This window comes from Geotrypetes seraphini, chromosome 1 (genome assembly GCF_902459505.1).
Source record: "Geotrypetes seraphini chromosome 1, aGeoSer1.1, whole genome shotgun sequence".
Lineage (NCBI taxonomy): Eukaryota > Metazoa > Chordata > Amphibia > Gymnophiona > Dermophiidae > Geotrypetes > Geotrypetes seraphini.
In genome coordinates, this window is record NC_047084.1 from 417,986,736 (window position 1) to 418,006,533 (window position 19,798).

Consider the following 19,798-nt stretch of genomic DNA (forward strand, 5'->3'; position numbering starts at 1 on the left):
AAAATTGAGAACATTGTATTTACACTATATCTTGGAATCTGCCACTTTGTCCCCTTTCCAAACAAGCAGTTTTGAACTTTCTTTTTTTTTTTAAGATTGGGGGGAAAATGAAATTAGTGTTGACAATTACATTTTTCTCACCTGGAAATTGTTCACTCTAGCAATATCTTACAAAAGTAATCTTTCTACTACCAAGTAATTATATTTTCCTTACCTGTAGGCATTAAGCAGATGTTAGCCACATTTGTTTGGTATGGGACAAGTGAATACTAAGGCATCCAGAATATGTTAAAAATTATGTACTTTACCTTGCGGATTTGCCGAATCTATTAAAATGAATGGAACGATCTGTTTTATTTACAGGTTCCAAAATATTGATCTCCAAAGACTGACATTCCTTTCAATGTTAAGGTCATAAGCAGACAAATCCTACCTTGATCCACTGGCTGTGTCCTGAACTGGACACTTGGGCTAAAAGGACCGGGCCCTTTGCTTGTATGAGCACGTAATTTTACATCATACGTGGTATCTGGTTTTAACCCAGTAAGAGTCATGCTGGTATCTGCAGAAACAATGTGCAACTCAACTGGATGTTGCGGTAGGTTGATATCCTTGTACAAAACGGTGTATTTCATGATAACGCCATTACGCTCTGACAAAATGGGTGGCTGCCAGGACAGCTGGACAGATGAAGAAGTTGCACCCTCCGAATGGAGATTTTGAGGAAATCCACCAGGAATGTCCTCTGGGATAGAAATCTCTCTTACTGTCTCCTCTCCAAAACCCACTTTGTTTCTAGCCGAGAGCTTGAAGATGTAGGATGCTCCTTTGTGGATATCTATGGCAGTAAAATGATCTTCCTTCTCAGAAAATTCCAGTGTCCTCAACATATCCAAGTCCTTACGGCCAAATTTCAAACGATAACCCAGCAGGGGACCAAGGGTCTCAACTGGAGCATGCCATTGCACAAGAGCGGTGTTCATCTGTGTATGGCTAATGACAAGACGGGGTTTCCCTGGAACTGTAACATAAAATTACTGTAACAATTATTAATATTAAAGCAAATGTCCATTTAAATTAATATAACGACATTGTAATGCTTACTCAAAAAAGGTTAAAAGGGTGTGCCAATAAACAGCAATTTATTTTGCATTTTTACTCTTGCAATAAATGCATTTGGACTCCTGAAATTAATTGATGCTTTCTGGACATATAAGCTATAGCTTATAAGCTATACTTTATAGCTAAGAGCACAAATACAGCCCAATAAGCATAAGCAGAGTCTGGGGACCCAAGGGAAATGGGGGAAAAAATGGTTTAATACTGTGAACTGCAATCATGTCACTGTAATTTCAGGGACGTCCAAGTGACAATAATCAAAACAATCTTTCTGGACGTTCAGCAGCACTTCTAAGCTGCTGTGCATCCACAGCTCAAAGGGGCATGTTGGGATGTGTGTTATGGGTGGGAATCGAGCTGGCTTCCACCTGGATGTCCTGAAGCAATAATCAAAGCTTTTCCAGGACATCCTAGATGAAACTTACACGTGGGGACTTAGACCAAAGTAAAACAGGTCTAAATGCCCCAAAGGTGACCAAACTGACAAGATGACCACTGAAGGATTTAAGACATGACCCTCCTACTCCCCCAATTGTCATGACCCCCTCCTACCACCCAGAGATGGGGAGGGGGAAAAAGAACATTGAGTGCTTGTCATTAGCTGATCGCAGCAGAGGAATCCCCATCAGCTGAGTTGGTTTTGTGGATTCCTGCTGGCTCAGCTGACGGAGATTACCCCTACCGGGATCAGCTGAATTGCAGAGCCCTATACCTCTCCCTCCCCCGACATCCAACAACATCGCTGAACTCCCCCCCAACATTCCTGAACCCTCCCTGACATTCCCACCACATTGCTGGACACCCCCCCCCCCCCCCCGATATACCCAGACCCTCACCAACATCTCCCCCACATACCCCAACATTGCATGTCCCGTCTCCCCGTACTTGCTGATGACAGATTGGCAGAGGGAAGCCTACTTCCTCCTGCCTACAGGGCTATGTGTTGTGAAGGACAGGCCTTCCCCCTCCCAATGCATCTCGGGATGCAGTGGGAGGAGCCTAAGGCCCTGATTGGCTCAAAATGGCGAAAGAATATTAAACACACATGGACAGTGTAAATTATATTAGCAACAACTATTTTGCATTCACCCTCAGAATCTATATAGGCCACCCAAATTTTGGAACAAATCCTAGATCCTCACAAAAACGAATCAGGGGTCCTTTTACTTTAGCATATGCTAAATGCTAAGGCATCCATTATAGTCTATGGACACCTTAGCATTTAGCGTGCACTAATCTTTAGCATGTGCTAAATCAGTTAGTGCGCCTCTATTAGGTGCTGATCGTCTAACTTGTACTAAGAAGCACTTAATTGGCAGGAATTAGGAGTTACGCGCGGCTCTGTCCTACGCTCTATTCTATGAGTGCCTAAATTTCATAGCATACAAGACAAAAGGTGGGGGGGGGGGCAGGGCCATGGGAGAAGCATGTGTTGGGTCAAGGGCTTTCCAAAAAATTAGGAGTGATTGATATATTTATTTAAAAAAAATTTTCACCCACTTTAAACCTAAGCGACTTATATAAATAAGATCAATTCTAATCCCAAACATCACATTCTAAAAGAGGAAAAAAAAATACAACTTTTCCACTACATATCATCTCTTCACTTGTTTCCTCATATATTCCTCCTTTTTATAGAATACCTGCATTTGCGTGTTTTGGTAGGCGAAAGTACTCATGCCCAAACTTAGGTGTGAGAAAAGCACCAAGCAAGTAGTCTGTAAAGGGTGCCCTGCAAAGAACACCCTTTACACAGTGTGATCTTAGCGTATATCATAAGGGCGCCTAACTTTTGGCAGCATTTACTGAATTTGGCCCTTAGGGGAAAATTCTCTAAAAGGTGCCTCAAGTTAGGCGCCTAACTTACCCTCCCTTTTATGAAGCCGTGTTAGCAGGTTTTTTTTTCCATCGCCAGTAGCGGCAGTAAAAGTTCTGACATTCATAGGAATACTATGAGCGTCAGTATGAATGTTGCCATGGCCGGCATTAAAATATGCTAATGCGTCTTAATAAACTGTAGGGGGGGGGGTGTTAATAAGTAAATTGGCTTCAGTAATGAGATGTAACAAGCTCATAACAGAAAAAAAAATTAATTGGAAGATAGGTGCCTATCGCATGGAGCCTATCTGCGCTTAACACCAAAGTAGGCGTGTTTAGGGATGGAGAAAGACTTAGGCGCCTATAATGTAGGCCTTTCAAACTCTGGTCTATAAGGGCGACTCTGTAATGGATGCCTATTACAGAATCTGGCCCTTAATGTGTAAATTCTAATTTATAAATGAGAGGGAATTACTTGACTGGAGTTCACAATACTTGATTTAATAACCTTTAACATAGTATAAGTTCACTCAGAATTAGGCTTGACAGTTCCTCAGTATTTTTTTTTGTTATACTTTTCTTTTCCCTGTTATAGCAAAAAAAAAAAAAATCCTTAAGAGCAAACTAATGCTTTCTGGACATACCTTAAAAGCCAGGCAGAATGCTTTATTTTTCACCAAATTTAATAAAAGAACGTCATATACTATGACTAATTCTGAGCTTTATATAATAAACTTTTTCAGGAGACATGAAATAATCTTGGTGAGAGGGAGAATGCGCAGATGCATGCTCAAAGCCGGCAGAGACAAGGAAGAAGATCTTTGCGAGCGGGGGGGGGGGGAGCAGTTCTCGTGCCGGTACCAGACGGGGGTGTGTGATTTAAAGTTGGTCGGGCGGGGGGTGCCTGTTCTCACGGGGGTGTCGGATCATGCGGGGGAGGGACTTTGCGAGCGGGGGGGGGAGCGAGTTTCCATTATTTCCTATGGGGAAACTCACTTTGATAAAAGAGCATTTTGGATTACGAGCATGCTCCTGGAACGGATTATGCTCGTAATCCAAAGTACCACTGTACAGAATTCTTTTTTGTTCGACATGCTCATATTCAGCTCTCTATTCTCTTCATAGCATGGTAAAGTCCATTATCCTGCTATGTGATGCGACTTCCTGATAAACTGAGATTATTCTAATGACTATTGGTTAAGCCCAATTCTGAAGCAAAGGAGACACTATACTGTAGATAGCTATGTCAAGTCATAGCTTTCTTTGTATTACAACTAGTTTTAAAACCAGAACAGCATACGCAGAGAAAGAATATTACCCAGACGTAGAACCCACACTTTTTTTTATTTCTAATGCAGAAGCTGCTGAAAGCTGCCTCCAAAAAATAAATATGGGATAAATTGTTTTTATTCCAGTAACAGCTCTCAAGGCTAGGTCTTTTTTTTTTTTTTTTTTTGCTGGTGGTGCCTATAAAAAAAATGCAAGAATTGCTACTTCTGAAAAAGAACAGAAAAATGAGGAGGCAGCTGGCTATTAACAAAATACATTTCCTCTAGAGAAAAGCAGCAGAGTATATAACTTTCTTCAGTCTTGTCAACCCGAGAACCCTTGTAAACAGAGCACTATTCAATTGAAAATAATGGGTGATAGTTTTGGAATAGCTATGGAAAAGTAGTGCTGAATAAGGTCCTAGGGCAAGAACACAGCATGCCCAACTTCTATATTGCTCAGTGTAACTGCATGTTTTCATGAAAAAGAAAAAAAAGTGTTAGCATGGAAAAAGGTTCTTATGCCACAGACCATGCAGTGAATTATATGCAATGATCATGTGACAAGACCACCATAGCAATATAGGTGCTGGTGAATAAAAAGCAAGCACAGTGGCCTGAAGAACGGGGACCAACGTCATCCAATAAAACATATTTTGGTCCCCGTTCTTCAGGCCACTGTGCTTCTTTATTGTGTGTACACTAGTTCATTTAGCACTTGTTGTCATCCTTTTCTGCTGGCTATCTTGAATAAAAAGCAAAACCAGAATTTTAAATTAAGGTTGAAGTGCTAACAACAATCCACTAAGAAAACACAAATTCCTATTTCCATTCTGCAGTTCAGGTGGTTACAGATGATTTAAACCTCAGGTGGTTACAGATGATTTAAACCTCAATGCATTCTGGGTAAAAGGATATACAATATTTAAAATGTACTTGGACTTTACCAAGCCATTCTTAAGAACATATGATCCATCAAGCCCAGTAGCCTATTCTCAAGGTGGCCAATCCAGATCACTAGTACCTGGCCAAAACCCAAGGAGTAGTAATATTTCATGCTACCGATCCAGAGCAAGCAGAGGGTTCCCCCATGTCTTAATAACAGACTATGGACTTTTACTCCAGGAATTTGTCCAAACATTTCTTTAAAACCAGCTATGCTATCCACTTTTACCACAACCTCTGGTAACGCGTTCCAGATCTTAACTATTCTCCGAGTGAAAAATAATATTTGCTCCTATTGGTTTTAAAAGTATTTTCCTGCAGTTTCATTGAGTGACCCCCTAGTCTTTGTCATTTTTGACAGAGTGAAAAAACGATCCACTTGTACCCGTTCTACTCCACTAAGGATTTTGTAGACTTCAAATAAGGGCTCCTTTACTAAGGTGCGCTAACGTTTTTAGCACGTGCAAACCAAGCACTAAACGAAAAATATTAACGCAAGCTCTAAGGAGGCGTTAGAGTTTAGCATTTAGGAATAGAGTTCCTATGATCGTTGGGAGCAGCACAGAGCATTCAGCACGGTTCCCTGCGCTAATGACCGTTATCGCGGTTTAGTAAAGCACATATTTGAGAGATCAGCGTGCATATGGCTGGAAGTCACACTTGAACATATAGGACTGAATTCTGTAAAAGGCACCTAAAAAAATTGACAATGGTGCTTAAAGTTGAGTGTGGTTTACAGAATTAAGTCTGGGAATCACATCAAACTTTAGGCGTATCCATTTACACTAACTAACTAAACCCTGGTGCAAATCATCACACCTAAAGTTAGGCGTGGATCCCCCTTATTATATAAATACATGTGTAACTTATAGGAAAGCACTTGATCCACCCATGACCCTCCAATTTCTGTGCCCCATTTTGACTTGTGCTTACAATTTAAGCAAGAATCCTGCACCTAAATTTACATGCATATCTTTAAATTAAAATTAATTAGAACCAGGTGTTCACTAAGATACCAATTACTGCACTAATTGGCTTGTTTTTTGTTTTTTGGGTTTTTTTTCTATAGGGGAATCTCCTTTGCCCGCCTTTTTAAAATGTGTTTTATTAAACTTTTCAAAATACATAAGAAAATAATAAAACATCGCATATTACATTCTTCGGCATATTGCTACTTACATGCTCTTTTTTTTAAAGTCAATCATCTTTATTGGAGTAACAGAACAAAAATCAAACAGAACAAACCAACATAAATGGCACACGCAACAGCATCAACAATAAAGGCAGAAACATCCATACACATACTATGACAATATGGTAGCGCACCAAAACTTCAGTAAGAATAGGCGTATAGGCAGAAGTAAATGAAAAGAAAGAGAAACACTGTACAGGTAGTTAACCATTACAGTAAGTTAATAATGGAGACCAAATACGATGAAAAGCTGAATGGGACCCCTGCATTCAGCCAGCCGAAGCTCATATTGATAGGCAGTGAGAACCATGTTCCACCAAAGTGATGAAGAGACTGGAGAGTGATGTTTCCAGTGGAGTAACACGGTCTTAATGGCCAGTCCAAGTAGAATGTCAAATAAAGCAGAATGTAGATGAGAAAGTGGTGGCTCCAGAATAGCTGATCGCAGTATCACCATATGGTAAGTCAGAATAACAGGGGAGGGGAGAAAGTGACTCATGATATCCCCCACTTCTGACCAAAAACCAGAGACGAAGGAGCAGTCAAAAAGCAGGTGTTGCAAGGTGCCAGTAGACACCATACATCTCCAGCAGTTGGTAGAGGAAGTCGGTGAGACTAGTTGCTGTTTGATTGGAGTTCATATGGATTTATGAAGTATAAAAAATAAAGACTGTCTAATGGAGGCCGAATGCAGGGGTCGATTACAATAGCGCCACACCTGGGACCAATGATGCGCAGTGATGTTACATTCAAGATCTCGCATCCAGAGCCATTGGATAGGAAGAAAACGTTGCTGACTTGAAGTCATAAGGGTACCATAAATCATGGACATTACATGAGGTCTGGAGCTCCAATAAACCAACAGCGGAGCTTAGTAGGCAGAACCCCTATAGAGACTCTCTAAAACGGGTCCAAAAGCAGCACGTATGCTATGACAAAGATGGAGATATCGATATACCTGGTGAGGAGGCACCCCATAAACTGATTGCAACTGTGCAAAGGTCATTAGACTATGGTCTACCAATATATCCTCGAAATGACAAGTTCCTTAGGCAATCCATGTAGGCCAATACACCGTACGAGACCCAACAGTGATGTGTGGGTTACCCCATATAGGGGAATGTATACTAATATACATAGGATAAGGTAGGGTCCGCCCAAGATTGACTAACGCCTTCTGAGTAGCAGAAAGCACTGCCCATTTCTGGAAGCAAGGAACATTGGTGGAAAAACAGGCTTTATCTAAAGAATAAGGATCTACCAGACCCTTCTCTATCATCCCCCAATAGGGCAAAGCACTGCTGGTCTGGGGCAGAAACCACTTACTAGTGCTCCGTATCAAGGCCACAGTGGCATACAAGGAGTACTGAGGGAAATTAACACCCCCCCCTTGATTCCAAGGCTTCTTAAGGGTAGATAGGGCTATACGGGAAGATTTCCCATTCCAAAGATATTTGGCCAATATCCTATCCACTTGTTTGAACAGAGTGGGAGGAAGGGGCAGTGGAAACATTTGCAAAACACACAGGATTTGAGGGGTCAGCATCATACGGATGGTCTCCAATCTGCCCCATCAGGTTAAATGCAAGGAGGACCATTGAGAACAGAGTGTCTGGATCTTAGTAAGCAACAACCTGACATTCAAGGCCACCATATCTTGCCAGGTGCTACAAAAGCCTAGATATTTAATGTCAGTGGAGCACCAGGTGAGACCATACGGAGCTATCATAGCTCGAGTGCAGGAAGGGTTCAGAAGCAGAACCTCAGTCTTATCCCAGTTAATGATATAACCTGAAAGCCGTCCAAAATCAGAGATAAGAGTGAGGATACCCGGAAGACTAGCCTCCGGTCTGGAAATGTAGAGGAGCACATCATCTGCGAAGGCAGAGACACGGACCTCGTTGGGACCCACCGGTATACCCTGAAAGTCAGGAGAGGAGTCCAATCGCCGCAACAGAGGTTCCAGGGCCAGATTGAACAGGAGAGGTGACAAGGGGCAACCCTGTCTCTGTACCACGAGTCAGGGAGAAGTAAGGAGACAAATAGCCATCCACATTCAATTGGCCCTAGGATTAGCATATAAAAGACTAACCATGTCAATAAAGGCATCACCTAGTTGGAACCACCGCAGAGTATAAAATAAATATTTCCATTCCACATAGTCAAAAGCTTTCTCTGCGTCTAAGGACATCACACAAATGGAAATGGAAATATTTTGGGCTGCTTGAAACAAATGGCTTGTTACTGAATTAAATTGCATGTAAGTCCAAATGTGTGCATGCAATTTTTAGCGTTTTTTACAGAATTTGGGGGATAACTCATAAAATATTACAGTGGTTATTTTAGAAGCTTTATTCTTGTTTTGGATGTCTAAAAACTGCCATTTAGGAGTGTGTGGTGCAGTGGTTAGAGCTACAGCTTCAGCACCCTGAGGCTGTGGATTCAAATCCCACCCTGCTCCTTGTAACCCTAGGCAAGTCACTTAATCTCCCTATTGCCCCAGGTACACTAGACAGAGTTTGAGCCCACCGGGACAGATAGGGAAATATGATAAAGTACCTGAATGTAAAACCACTTAGGATATAAGTGGAATATAAATTAAAAAAAAAATAAATATATATATATATATACATCACAATTTTACAAAAACAGGATTTGGAATCGGACACTGCTATACATCTATACAGCAAGGAGCTTGTTGTGGCCATGACTTGGAAGCAGTAGTGTAGCGAGGGAAGAAGGCACCTGGGACGATGGTGTCCGGCATCGCCATGCCATGCAGCCCCTGCATTCTGTGGTTTCAGGAGGAGAGCTGAGGCCAGCACAAGCAGCAGGTAGGAGATGCTGCTAGCTGCCCAAGTGAAGATTTGAAGAAGCGGGTGGGTGGGAAAGGTGCCTGTGTCCCCGCCAAAATGGCATCTGGGGCAGTTCACACCCCAGTGCCACGCCACTACTAGGGAGGGCCCACCATATGGATGATCACAGAAGAAGAAAGGATGTCAAAGTCTAAAAAGATGGGCCATTCTTTAGATCTGGTACTCATTTCATCCAGTTTACAGAGAAATGTTCTGATTGAGCAGATGTCCACTGGAGGGATTAAGGCACAAAACCTTCTTAATTCTTCAGCAGCTGCTGTTCTTTTCCCTCTCCCCAGAATGTAAAACCAGCAAAGGATGCCAGGCTCTAAGACAGCTTTATGTATTATGGACAGCAGCATGCGAATCTGAAAAGTAGCCTAATGGTTAGTGCAGTGAACTGGAAACCAAGGGACCCAGGTTCAAATTCCACCTTTTTACTTAATTTTGGGTCCTCTAGGGACAGAAAAATACCTACCCTGTACCTGAATATATAAGGCACTTGCAAGCCTAGAGTTTACTGAAGTGGTGTATATACAGGTCCGTATGTATTTTAAATTTCTGTACCTAGAGGGCTCACAATTAAAAAAACAAAACAAAAGAAAAACTAGCTGATGTGGGATTTGAACCTAAGTCCCCTAATTTATAACCCAGTGCTCTAGCCAATGGGCTACCCCTCTGCTTCTGTAATACCACACAGTCATCCATATCTCTCATTTTCACCATTCATAGTTTGGATGTTCCCCTCGTATACTAAGATCTACCGACCAAAAACTCCTGTTTATTCCTTCTTTAAAAGAATTCTACTACACCCGAAAAACCAACTTCGCAGTAACCGCCCCCACACTATGGAATTCTCTCCCACAATTCCTACGGGACGAACAAAATCTAATTAAATTCAAGTCAGGCTTAAAGACATTCTTATTTCAAGATGCTTTCAATTGAACCTAGAATCACTTTTTTCTCCTTTCAAATCTTCTCTTTTTTGTTTCTCCTTCTCCATTTTTCTACCTCCTCCTGCGAATAAGTACTTGCCTCAACAATGCCACCCTATCCCTTTCGTTCTATCCTTTCCCCACCCCCCCCTCTTTCTCTAAACTTTGTAACTTCTCCCCTCCTCCCCCCACTTTCCTCACTATCCAGTTTGTCTAGTCTATGTCTTCTATGTTCACTTTATTTTATAATATTTTTAGCCAATACAAAACTTTGTTAACCGGCCAGATATTCACTTGATGGTCGGGATATTAAAAAACTAATAAACTTGGAAACTTGGAAACTTGTTAAAAGGATGTTCATGCTGGACATTTCCAGAAAATGAATGTCCATCTCACATATATTTTAGTAAAGGTTGTATCCTGTTCTAAAATATCCGTGAGATAGACATCAATTTGGGGTGTTCTGACTTGGACACACTTTCTAAAATGCCATTCTACAAGTTGAGTCTATCTTCGGCAATTAGGTGCTAGAGCATCGGGTCTACGGCCGACATTAGTGCTGGATTCCAACTTTTAAGCATGCATTTAAGTGCTAGTACTCTATAAAGGAAAATGGATATCTTTGCTTCTTTGTAAGCAGACTCCTTAATTATAGAATTGTACTCGGGAAAATTCTATAAATGGGTGCCTACTATTAGAGAATGACACGGGGACAAGTTTTTCCCTGCCCCCCAGGGATTCATTCTCCTGTGCTGACCATAGAGGTTTGCCTGATACCAATCTTACTTTCATGCCTTTGAAGCCCACTCCAGCCATGATCCTGATCTGTCTTTTTGTCATTTATGGGACCCAGACCATAGAAGTCTGCCCGGCACTGGTCTTATTTTCTAACCTCTGAAACTGTCATCAAAGCTCATTACAGCTATGAGATCATTTAAGTTTTGTTTTAATTGGATTCTATTCTTTTTCTATTTCCTCTGTGTTTATCCCACATGTTCTTGACTTCGACTATTGTTTATCCCACGTAATCTTGAATTCCGTCATTGATTTTATCTTCACACCCTCTTGTAAGTGGGCATTCCAAGCATCCACCATTCTTTCTGTGAAAACCTATTTCCTGGTGTTGTTTCTAAGTCTCCCACCCTGCAGCCTCAACTCATAACCCTAGTTCTACTGTTTCCCCATCTCTAAAAAAGATTAGTTTTCATATTAATATCTTTTAAGTATTTAACATCTGTATCATATCCCCTCTATCCCTCTTTTCATCTTCCTCTGAACCGCCTCAGATCTTTTAATGTCCTTAATGGCCTCCAAAACTGAAACATAATTTGCTAGTTTTTATTCCTCATTATAATAATGTTTCCTCATTATATTCAGCTAATGTTGATGTACCAAAATGATGTAATTTTTCATTGGCTAGATTTTCTTAGGGGTCTTTTTACTAAGGCGCACTAGTGCGTCTTAGCGCGTGCTAAATGTTACCATGTGCTACCGCATCCATTATATTCTATGGATGCATTAGCACGCGTTAACATTTAGCGTGTGCTAAGACACACTAGCACGCCTTAGTAAAAGGACCCCTTAATCTTCCAACTGTTTCTGAGGAAGTTTAAGGAATTTATTGACAGGCTCTTTACTAGAGGTACAAAATACTATCCAAAAGCTATAATGAAATAAGGCTACTGGCCCAGACTCTCCAAGCGCAGTTTTATCTCACTTCCATATTAGCAAAACCAATGCTTTCACAATCCTTTTATGAAACATCTATAATGGTTGAAGAGGGAATATATTATCTTTCATATACTAATTACAGACATATTTCTTTACTCAATACTGGTTATAAAATATTTACAAAAAATCTCATGTGCACATATAGGAAAATATATTCCCCTTTTAAGACATCCTGGCCAAATTAGCTTAACAAGAGGTCATATGGCTCTGACAATGTCAAAAGATTGTATATAATATATCAAGCCAATTAAACGACAGATATGTTAGCAGTGGTACAATTTTAGATTCTGGAAAAGCCTTTGATAAAATTGAATGGCTTTTTAATTAGTAGCCACGGAAAAATGTGGTTTTGGAGAAAAAGGTTTTGCAATGGATTGGGGCTATATGCACATCTCCTGAAGTTCTAGTTTTAGTAAATGGATGCTAATCCTAAAAAGCTAATTACTGCTTGAACCCTGACATGAGACAAGGGTACCCAATGTCACCGCTCCACTTCACAATTGCCATTTAACCAGTAACTGGTGCAGATGGTGTATAAATAGTCATGGAATACTGGTTGGTAAAAATTAGCATTTGGTTTCCTTAGGTACAGATTATACTATAATTTTTCTTACTCATTATAGAGAATCTCTTCTCTCTATAATGCACTTGGATTTAATGTCAGGACATCAAATAATATGCATAGTGCCACAGTGTGAGCAAAGAAAAGCACTGGTGAATACAGCTCTGAAGAAGAGTTCTATTTCAAAATGAAAGAGATTCCCTTCCCAGACTGCACATTTTTTCCAAGGCACATTACCTGCACCGGTAGTTAACACCGCTTTAGGCTTGCTGCGAGCTCCATCTCCTTTCGTTGTGTAGGCTGTCACAGTGATGGAGTACGCAGTTTCAGGCTGCAGTCCAGAGATTATCATTACCTAAAATTAAATATAACAGAAAAATGATGACACATGTCAAACATCCATGCCATAATAAGAAATACTGATTTTAATTTTATCGATTCAAAATTCAGCCATTACTGCCAGGAATCCAAAAAAAAAAAGTAGCCGTCACCTAATATCTCTGCAGTTCAAATAGTCATTTGCAATGCTGCAATATCAAATAAATTTCAGAGCAATAAATGAACTACAGGCTGACAGACTTAGCTAATATGAAAGAGCCTTGTTTCTCAGGGATGACTTGGTATATAAGTCTAAGGGCTCCTTTTACTAAGGTGCGCAAGCGTTTTTAGCGCCTGCAGGAAATTACCACGCGCTACGCTTCTAGAACTAGATAGATTAACTGCTTAGAGTTCTTAAAAATAGAAGAGTTCTATTTTTAAGAACTCTAAGCAGTTAATTTGTAATGAAGGCCCATAGATAAGAGGGATATTGTTTGTTTTTTGTCCCGCAGATGCAGTACTAAAACTAAACTAAATCTTAGGGCTCCTTTTACTAAGATGCATTAGGGCTTTAACGTGTGGAATAGCGTGCGCTAGACCTTAAGGCCAGCATTGAGCTGGCGTTAGTTCTAGAAGCGTAGCGCGTGGTAATTTCCTGCAGGCGCTAAAAACGCTAGCACACCTTAGGAAAAGGAGCCCTTAGACTTATATACCAAGTCATCCCTGAGAAACAAGGCTCGATTCGGTTAATAATAGTTGCAGTTAATAAAAAGAATTGATCTCATGGATCATGGAAACTTATCTGCTAGAAAACGCTGAGACAGTGGTTTTCAGAATGTTTCGAAAAACTTGGAGGGATAGACAGGATCTTATATTTGAAAAGGTAGGTTGTTCCAAATTGCTGTTTACTAAATAGGGGAAGGAATGAACAATTTTCGGCCTGCAGTAGCAGTTTCCATGTAATATCATGTTTCTTTGGATTTTCATTTCAGTAAAATCCTTCACTTGTTTATATATAACATTTACACACATGTAGAGGATAGCTTCTTCATGATTTTTTTTAGCTGCGTGAATACACACGGTAATTAAGGTCACTCTAAAGGGCGATCCTCATACACTAAACTCTGATCAAATAAAATGCATGCCCACAGGTCTATCAGTTCAATTACTCAGAATAGTAAAAGTGAATGGATGCAGAAAAGTGCCTTCAGAAAATACAAGCAAAGTGTACATGCAGAAGTACCTCTATTGTAACGGTTTTAGGCAATGCTACATTTCTCGTCAATACGGAAGCAAATCTATAAGCGGGCGCCTCCATTTAGGTTTTGCAAGTGTGGGAGGTGGGAGCCCATTCCATAGCGCAACTTAGGTGTCCAAGTTCTGTTACAGAATACCAGTGTAACCCTGTATTGGTAGTTCTTACGATTAGTGCCTGGTTTAAAAGCAGTCATATAATTGCAGCAGGAATGCGTGACACTTGGTATTGTGCAATTTACGTGATCAAGTGGGAGCCCCACCCATGTGCATGCCTTCCCCTTCTGTTAGGCAGGCCGTTACAAAATAATTTTTAGACAAATAAGCCAAATATGAAAGAATGTCCAAAATTCTAACCCAATGATTTTTCCAATGATGTAAAGAGAGTAGAAATATTGGAGAATGCAGCAAAATGATGCTCTAATTAGTGTATGAATATTAGCGAAATAACATTATATCGTGCCATGTACCCCAAGTTGCCAAATTTGTGAAAAGAGAGTCCTCAGTTTTCACAACTCGTATCGGGGACACTACCCCTGCATTAAGAGCTCCTTTTACGAAGCCGCATTAGCGGTTTAACGCATGTAATAGCGCACGCTAAACTTCCGGCCGCACTAGACGCTAACGCCAGCATTGAGCTGGTGTTTGTTCTAGCCGCATAGCGTGGGTTTAGCGTGCGCTAAAACCGCTAACGCGGCTTTGTAAAAGGAGCCCTAAGTGTACACTTACACACGTAAAGTTCTACTGTTCTTTAAATTTACATACGCAAGGGGTGCATAAATGTGAGCGCCCAGCTCTAGAATTGCCTTTTACATGCCCTGGGATCTCATGCAACAATAAGACATTTTGAATCGCTCTATTGTGATCACTTCTGCTAAGCAAAATTGCAGCCTGCTTGCAGAAAAACAATCGGTGATTAATTACGAGACAAATTCAAAGAATTAATTTTGGGTAATGCTTTCTTTAAGATACATGCTCTCTGAGTTGAATTAGAAGGCAGAGTTAGTTACGGCTGTTAAATTAACTGCACAACAGTTGGAGATTTGCACTGTATACATTTTCAACATCATGTCAACTTCAAAGAAAAATTAAGAATGAAAGATTTTTTTAAAAAGGTGATCCACGTGAATAAATGTGGACGAAACTTTCAGGAACACGTTAGTGCATGCACTTGCACAAACAAAACGGGGGGAAAAAACATCTTTTAAAAAGCAGACTTTTTAGCTGTCCAGTCAATATTACTCACATGTTCAGCAGTATCATCATATTCCCACTGATGTAGAATAAATGTTGGCGAGAAGAAAAAAAGGAAACGAAGAAATATTTGTAGGCTGCCAAGGCAATTTTGTTCTCCTTTTTTTTTATTTGCAAAATCAGGTAGAGTTAAGATTATAAAACTGTGCAGGTAACTTGAGCTTGGCTCCAAGCAATTTTAATTTTTTTTCTCCTGCAGGCATTCTGGATTTACTATGCCTATTTCTCAAGAGTGTTTGTCAAGTAATAGAGAATCACCAGTTTAATGCATAAAGAAAGTCTATTGCTTTCCTGCTAAACTGTGACTTTTCCAAAACCTAGTATCTATGAGTGACAGAACAGTCAGATGTCAACTACAGTAGCAGCATACTCTGACACCTTCAAGTGTACATGTGAAGTATATCAACTTCCTCAAATACCTGCAAATGTATTAGCTTATGTAATAAAGTACACTCCTCCCTCAATATTCACGGGTGTTAGGGACAGAGCCGGCCCGCAACTATTGAAAATTTGCGAAGAACTTTGGGGCCGGCTCTGACCCACTCCGCCTCCCTCCTGCCTTCCCCCCGGCATCCCGGACCTTACCTGGTAGTCTAGTGGTTTTTCGGGCAGGAGCGATCTTCCTACACTTCTGCCCCATGCAAATCACTCATACAAAATGGCTGCCGTGAGTTCCCGTAGTCTCTTGAGACTACAACGGGAACTCATAGCAGCCATTTTGTATGAGTGATCTGCATGGGACAGGAGCGTAGGAAGATCGCTCCTGCCCCGAAAGACCACTCTAGACCACCAGGTAAGGTCCGGGGAGGTCAGGGAGGCGGGAGGGAGGTGGGGGTGATTCCGGATTTAGAAAATCGCAAATAGTCGAAATCATGAGTCCAAAAACCGCGAATCGGGAGGGGAAAGTGTACTGCAAACATTACAAAAAAAAAAAACCCCACTAATTCTTCCCTAGGCAGCTGGTGGCCAGCCCTGGAGCTCAAAAGGATGAACTGATTGGGGGGGGGGGGGTGTCTTGCTCCAATCACAAAGAATAAATATTGCCAGCTTATAAAAATACAGTAAAATGAGCATGTCATCTGGTTACTTCCTAACAGCTTCCTAGATGTCTTAGCACAATTCAATAGATGAAGCATTTAGGATTAGATTTACTAAAGTGTATCAACAAATAAAGCAAACATACTTACCTGTAGCAGGTATTCTCTGAGGAGAGCAGACATATATTATCACATGGGTGACATCATCCACGGAGCCCAGTATGGATACAGCCAAGTGTACTGTCACTTTACATCTTTAGGCAGTGCCTATACCACATGCGTGCTGGTGCCTTCCCATCTGACATCGGCTCACAGGACCATCAGTTTAGTAAGAAGCAAACTAGAGGAGGTGAGCAAGTGGTGAGAATATATGCCTGCTGTCCTTGGAGAATACCTCCTAAAGGTTAAGTATGTTTGCATTCTCTATAAAGGATCCTATATGGAAGATCTGATATAAGGGCTTGAAGTTCATTCAGCTAGCATATGTGAGGGCTATGAATAAATCAACTTTCCAACTGAGTAGGTTTGAGAAAGCAAAATGTAAGCAAATCAAAGGGAGATTTCATAGGATCTCAAGCCAAAGGAGGAGCTTTGATAAGTGGTTTTCTGTGGAATGTGCCTTTCATGAAATGGGTTACTAAGAGACGGACAAAAAGAGGTTTGTTATCTAGGTGGGAATGAAATGCACTGATAGCACCGAGATGAACTCTAACCAATTTGTTTTTTAGAACAGAATTAGAGAGGTAGAAAAGGTAGTCGAGGTGGATGGAAGTAGATATGAGTCAGGGTCCAGAGAACATAATGCACACCAGAAAGAGAAGCGTGTCCACTTGAAACTATAACAGCACTGAGTGGAAGGGTTCCATATCTGCTTCGTGACAGCAGATACTACAGCCAAGAGGTAGAAAGAATTTACCTCTTCAGAGAAAGAAACCATGCTATTTATGCTAACAAGCAAGGGTTGGGATGAAATAGATACCCTTTGTTCTGAGTTAGCAATTTTGGAAATGGTTGCAGTTTCCTGATCGAGAGTTCTAGGAGTGTAAATCAAATATGGAATGGTCAAATGGATGCTATGAAGATCATGGTGCCTTGATCTTGGTGAAGTTTGAGTAGAGTTTTCCCTATAAGAAAAACTGAAAAATGCATAGAGGAACTTGTCGCCCCAGTGAAGTAGAAATGAATCTGATGCAATGCAATTAAAGGCAAAGAGTCTAGAATAGAATTGTGGAAGTTTGATGTTCTGAGGGGAAGCGAAGAGGTCTATTGCCAGCATTCCCCATCAAGAGAAAATCATACACAAGACTATTGTACTGAGAGACCATTTGTGATGCTGAATAAACCTGCTAACTTGTCTGAAAACACATTGTGCTTCCCTGCCAAGTAAACTACGCTGAGAGCAAAGGCCCAATTCCAGATCTCAATTGCCTCCAAAGGAGATAAGATCCCGTGCCTTCTTGTTTGTTCAAATAGAACATGGGGATCTTGTTTTTCATATTGATGAATATTACCCAATGAAGGTGGTGGTCTTGGAATGTTTTAACAGCCTCCCCTAACATTTGCAGCTCTAGAAGATTGATATGACTGGTCTGTTCATGGTAAGACCACACTACCTGAGTATGGAAACCATCTAGATGAGCTATCCAGCCTAGCTTCTAAACATCTGTGGCTAGAAGTTTTTGGTGGGGAGGGGGCTGGAAAGGGAGACCCTGGGTAAGATTTTTAATACCGTTCACCATTGGAGAGAATACCATAGAACTGGGATGATAAACTGGAGTAGAGAAAGATCCCTTGATTTAGGATCATTGTGTTGTTAAGGTCCACTGTAGAATTCTGAGGTGAAGGTGTACAATTGGGGCCACATGACACATTGATGCCATGTGATGCACATGTAAATTAGATTGTTGACCTTCTGCTTGGTTAGAAAAGTCTGACCTTGAATGGTGCTTAAGAATGTTCCTATGAAATCCAAGGTTTAAGATGGCGCTAGATGTGGCTTTTTGATATTTGACAGCAAACCTTACAAGCTCGAGGAGACAAACTGTTGAGATTATTGTATGCTAAGCTGCTTGCAATGATAAAGCCTTGATCAACAAGTCAGAGAAATCCATGAAACCCCCATGAGCGAAGGATTGTCACAACTACTACTAGGCATTTTGTGAAGACACGAGGAGTAGAGGCTAGTCCAAAGAGCAAGACCTTTGAACTAGCCTCTACTCCTCATGTCTTCATGAAATGACTAGAGAAAGACCTTGTAAAGGAAGTGTCGAGAACCTATCTGGAAGCGGAGATACTTCCTGTGAGCAGGTAGGATGGATATGTGAGTGTAGGCTTGTTTGAGGTCTAGAGAGCAAAGCCAATCTCCTACTTCTATCAGCAGTAGAAGGGTTCCAAGAGCGACAGTTGATATATCTAGATTTTCAGAAAGTGTATCTAGGTTTTCAGAAAGCTTTTGTCAGAGTTCCTCATGAGAGACTCCTGAGAAAATTAAAGAATCATGGGATAGGAGGCAATGTTCTGTTGTGGATTAGGAACTGGTTAATAGACAGAAAACAAAGGGTATGGTTAAACAGCCATTTTTCTCAAAGGAAGAAGGTAAATAGCAAAGTGCTGCAGGGATCTGTACTGAAACCAGTGCTATTTAACCTATTTATGAGTGATCTGGAAATTAGAATGACAAGTGAGGTGATTAAATTTGCAGACAACACAAAACAAAACATTTAAAAGTTGACAAAACACATGGGGACTATGAAAAATTGTAGGAAGACCTTAAGAAATTGGATGACTGGGCATTCAAATGCCAGATAAAATTTAATGTGGACAAATGTACAGTATAGTGATGCACATCAGGAAGAATAATCCAAATCATACTTAAGTTGTGCTAGGGTCTACCTTAGGAGACAGCACCCAAGAAAACAATCTGGGTGACACAGTAGACACTATGTTAAAATTGTCTGTCCCCCCAACCCCCCCCCAAAAAAAAAACCAAAACAAAACAGGATGCTAGGGATTATTAGAAAAGGGATGGTAAATATGATAAAGAATATTATAGTGCCTCTGTATTGTTCCATGGTGCATCCTCATTTTGAGTATTGTACACATTTTTTGCTGCTTTATCTCATAAAAGATAGAATTGAATTAGAAAAGGTTCAAAAAAGAGTGACCAATATGATAAAGGGGGTGGAACTCCTCTCATATGAGGAAAAGCTAAAGAGGTTGGGGCTCTTCAACTTGGAAAAAGAGAAAACTGAGGGGAAAATATATTGAAGTCTACAAAATCCTGAGTAGTATAGAACAGGTAAGAGGATTCGATTTTTCAGACTTTCAAAAAGTACATAAAACTTATACTCAATGAAATTACATGGGAATACTTTTAAAACAAATAGGATGATTTTTTTTTTTTCAAAGAATAGTTAAACTTTGAAACTCACTGCCAAAGGATGTAGTTACTGCAGATAGCATAGCTGGGTTTAAGAAAGGTTTGGACAACAGACATGGGGAGAGCCACAG

The 19,798-nt window shown here is 40.7% G+C and overlaps 1 protein-coding gene across 12 annotated transcripts in view; it reads right to left on the minus strand.

Moving 5' to 3' along the window:
* The window catches only part of PTPRD (protein tyrosine phosphatase receptor type D), a 1,247,124-nt gene that overhangs the window by 483,649 nt on the left and 743,677 nt on the right, over nucleotides 1–19,798 (minus strand). For 4 of the 12 annotated variants that reach the window (XM_033918800.1, XM_033918810.1, XM_033918780.1 and 1 more), the window contains 3 exons: nucleotides 15,244–15,270; nucleotides 12,663–12,780; nucleotides 434–1,021 (listed from right to left, as the gene is read on the minus strand). In XM_033918800.1, the coding sequence (XP_033774691.1) occupies nucleotides 434–1,021; nucleotides 12,663–12,780; nucleotides 15,244–15,270 (733 nt within the window). Of the gene's footprint in view, nucleotides 1–308; nucleotides 327–433; nucleotides 1,022–12,662; nucleotides 12,781–15,243; nucleotides 15,271–19,798 lie in introns of all 12 variants that reach the window. The other 8 variants (XM_033918844.1, XM_033918835.1, XM_033918826.1 and 5 more) reach the window with 3 other exon arrangements.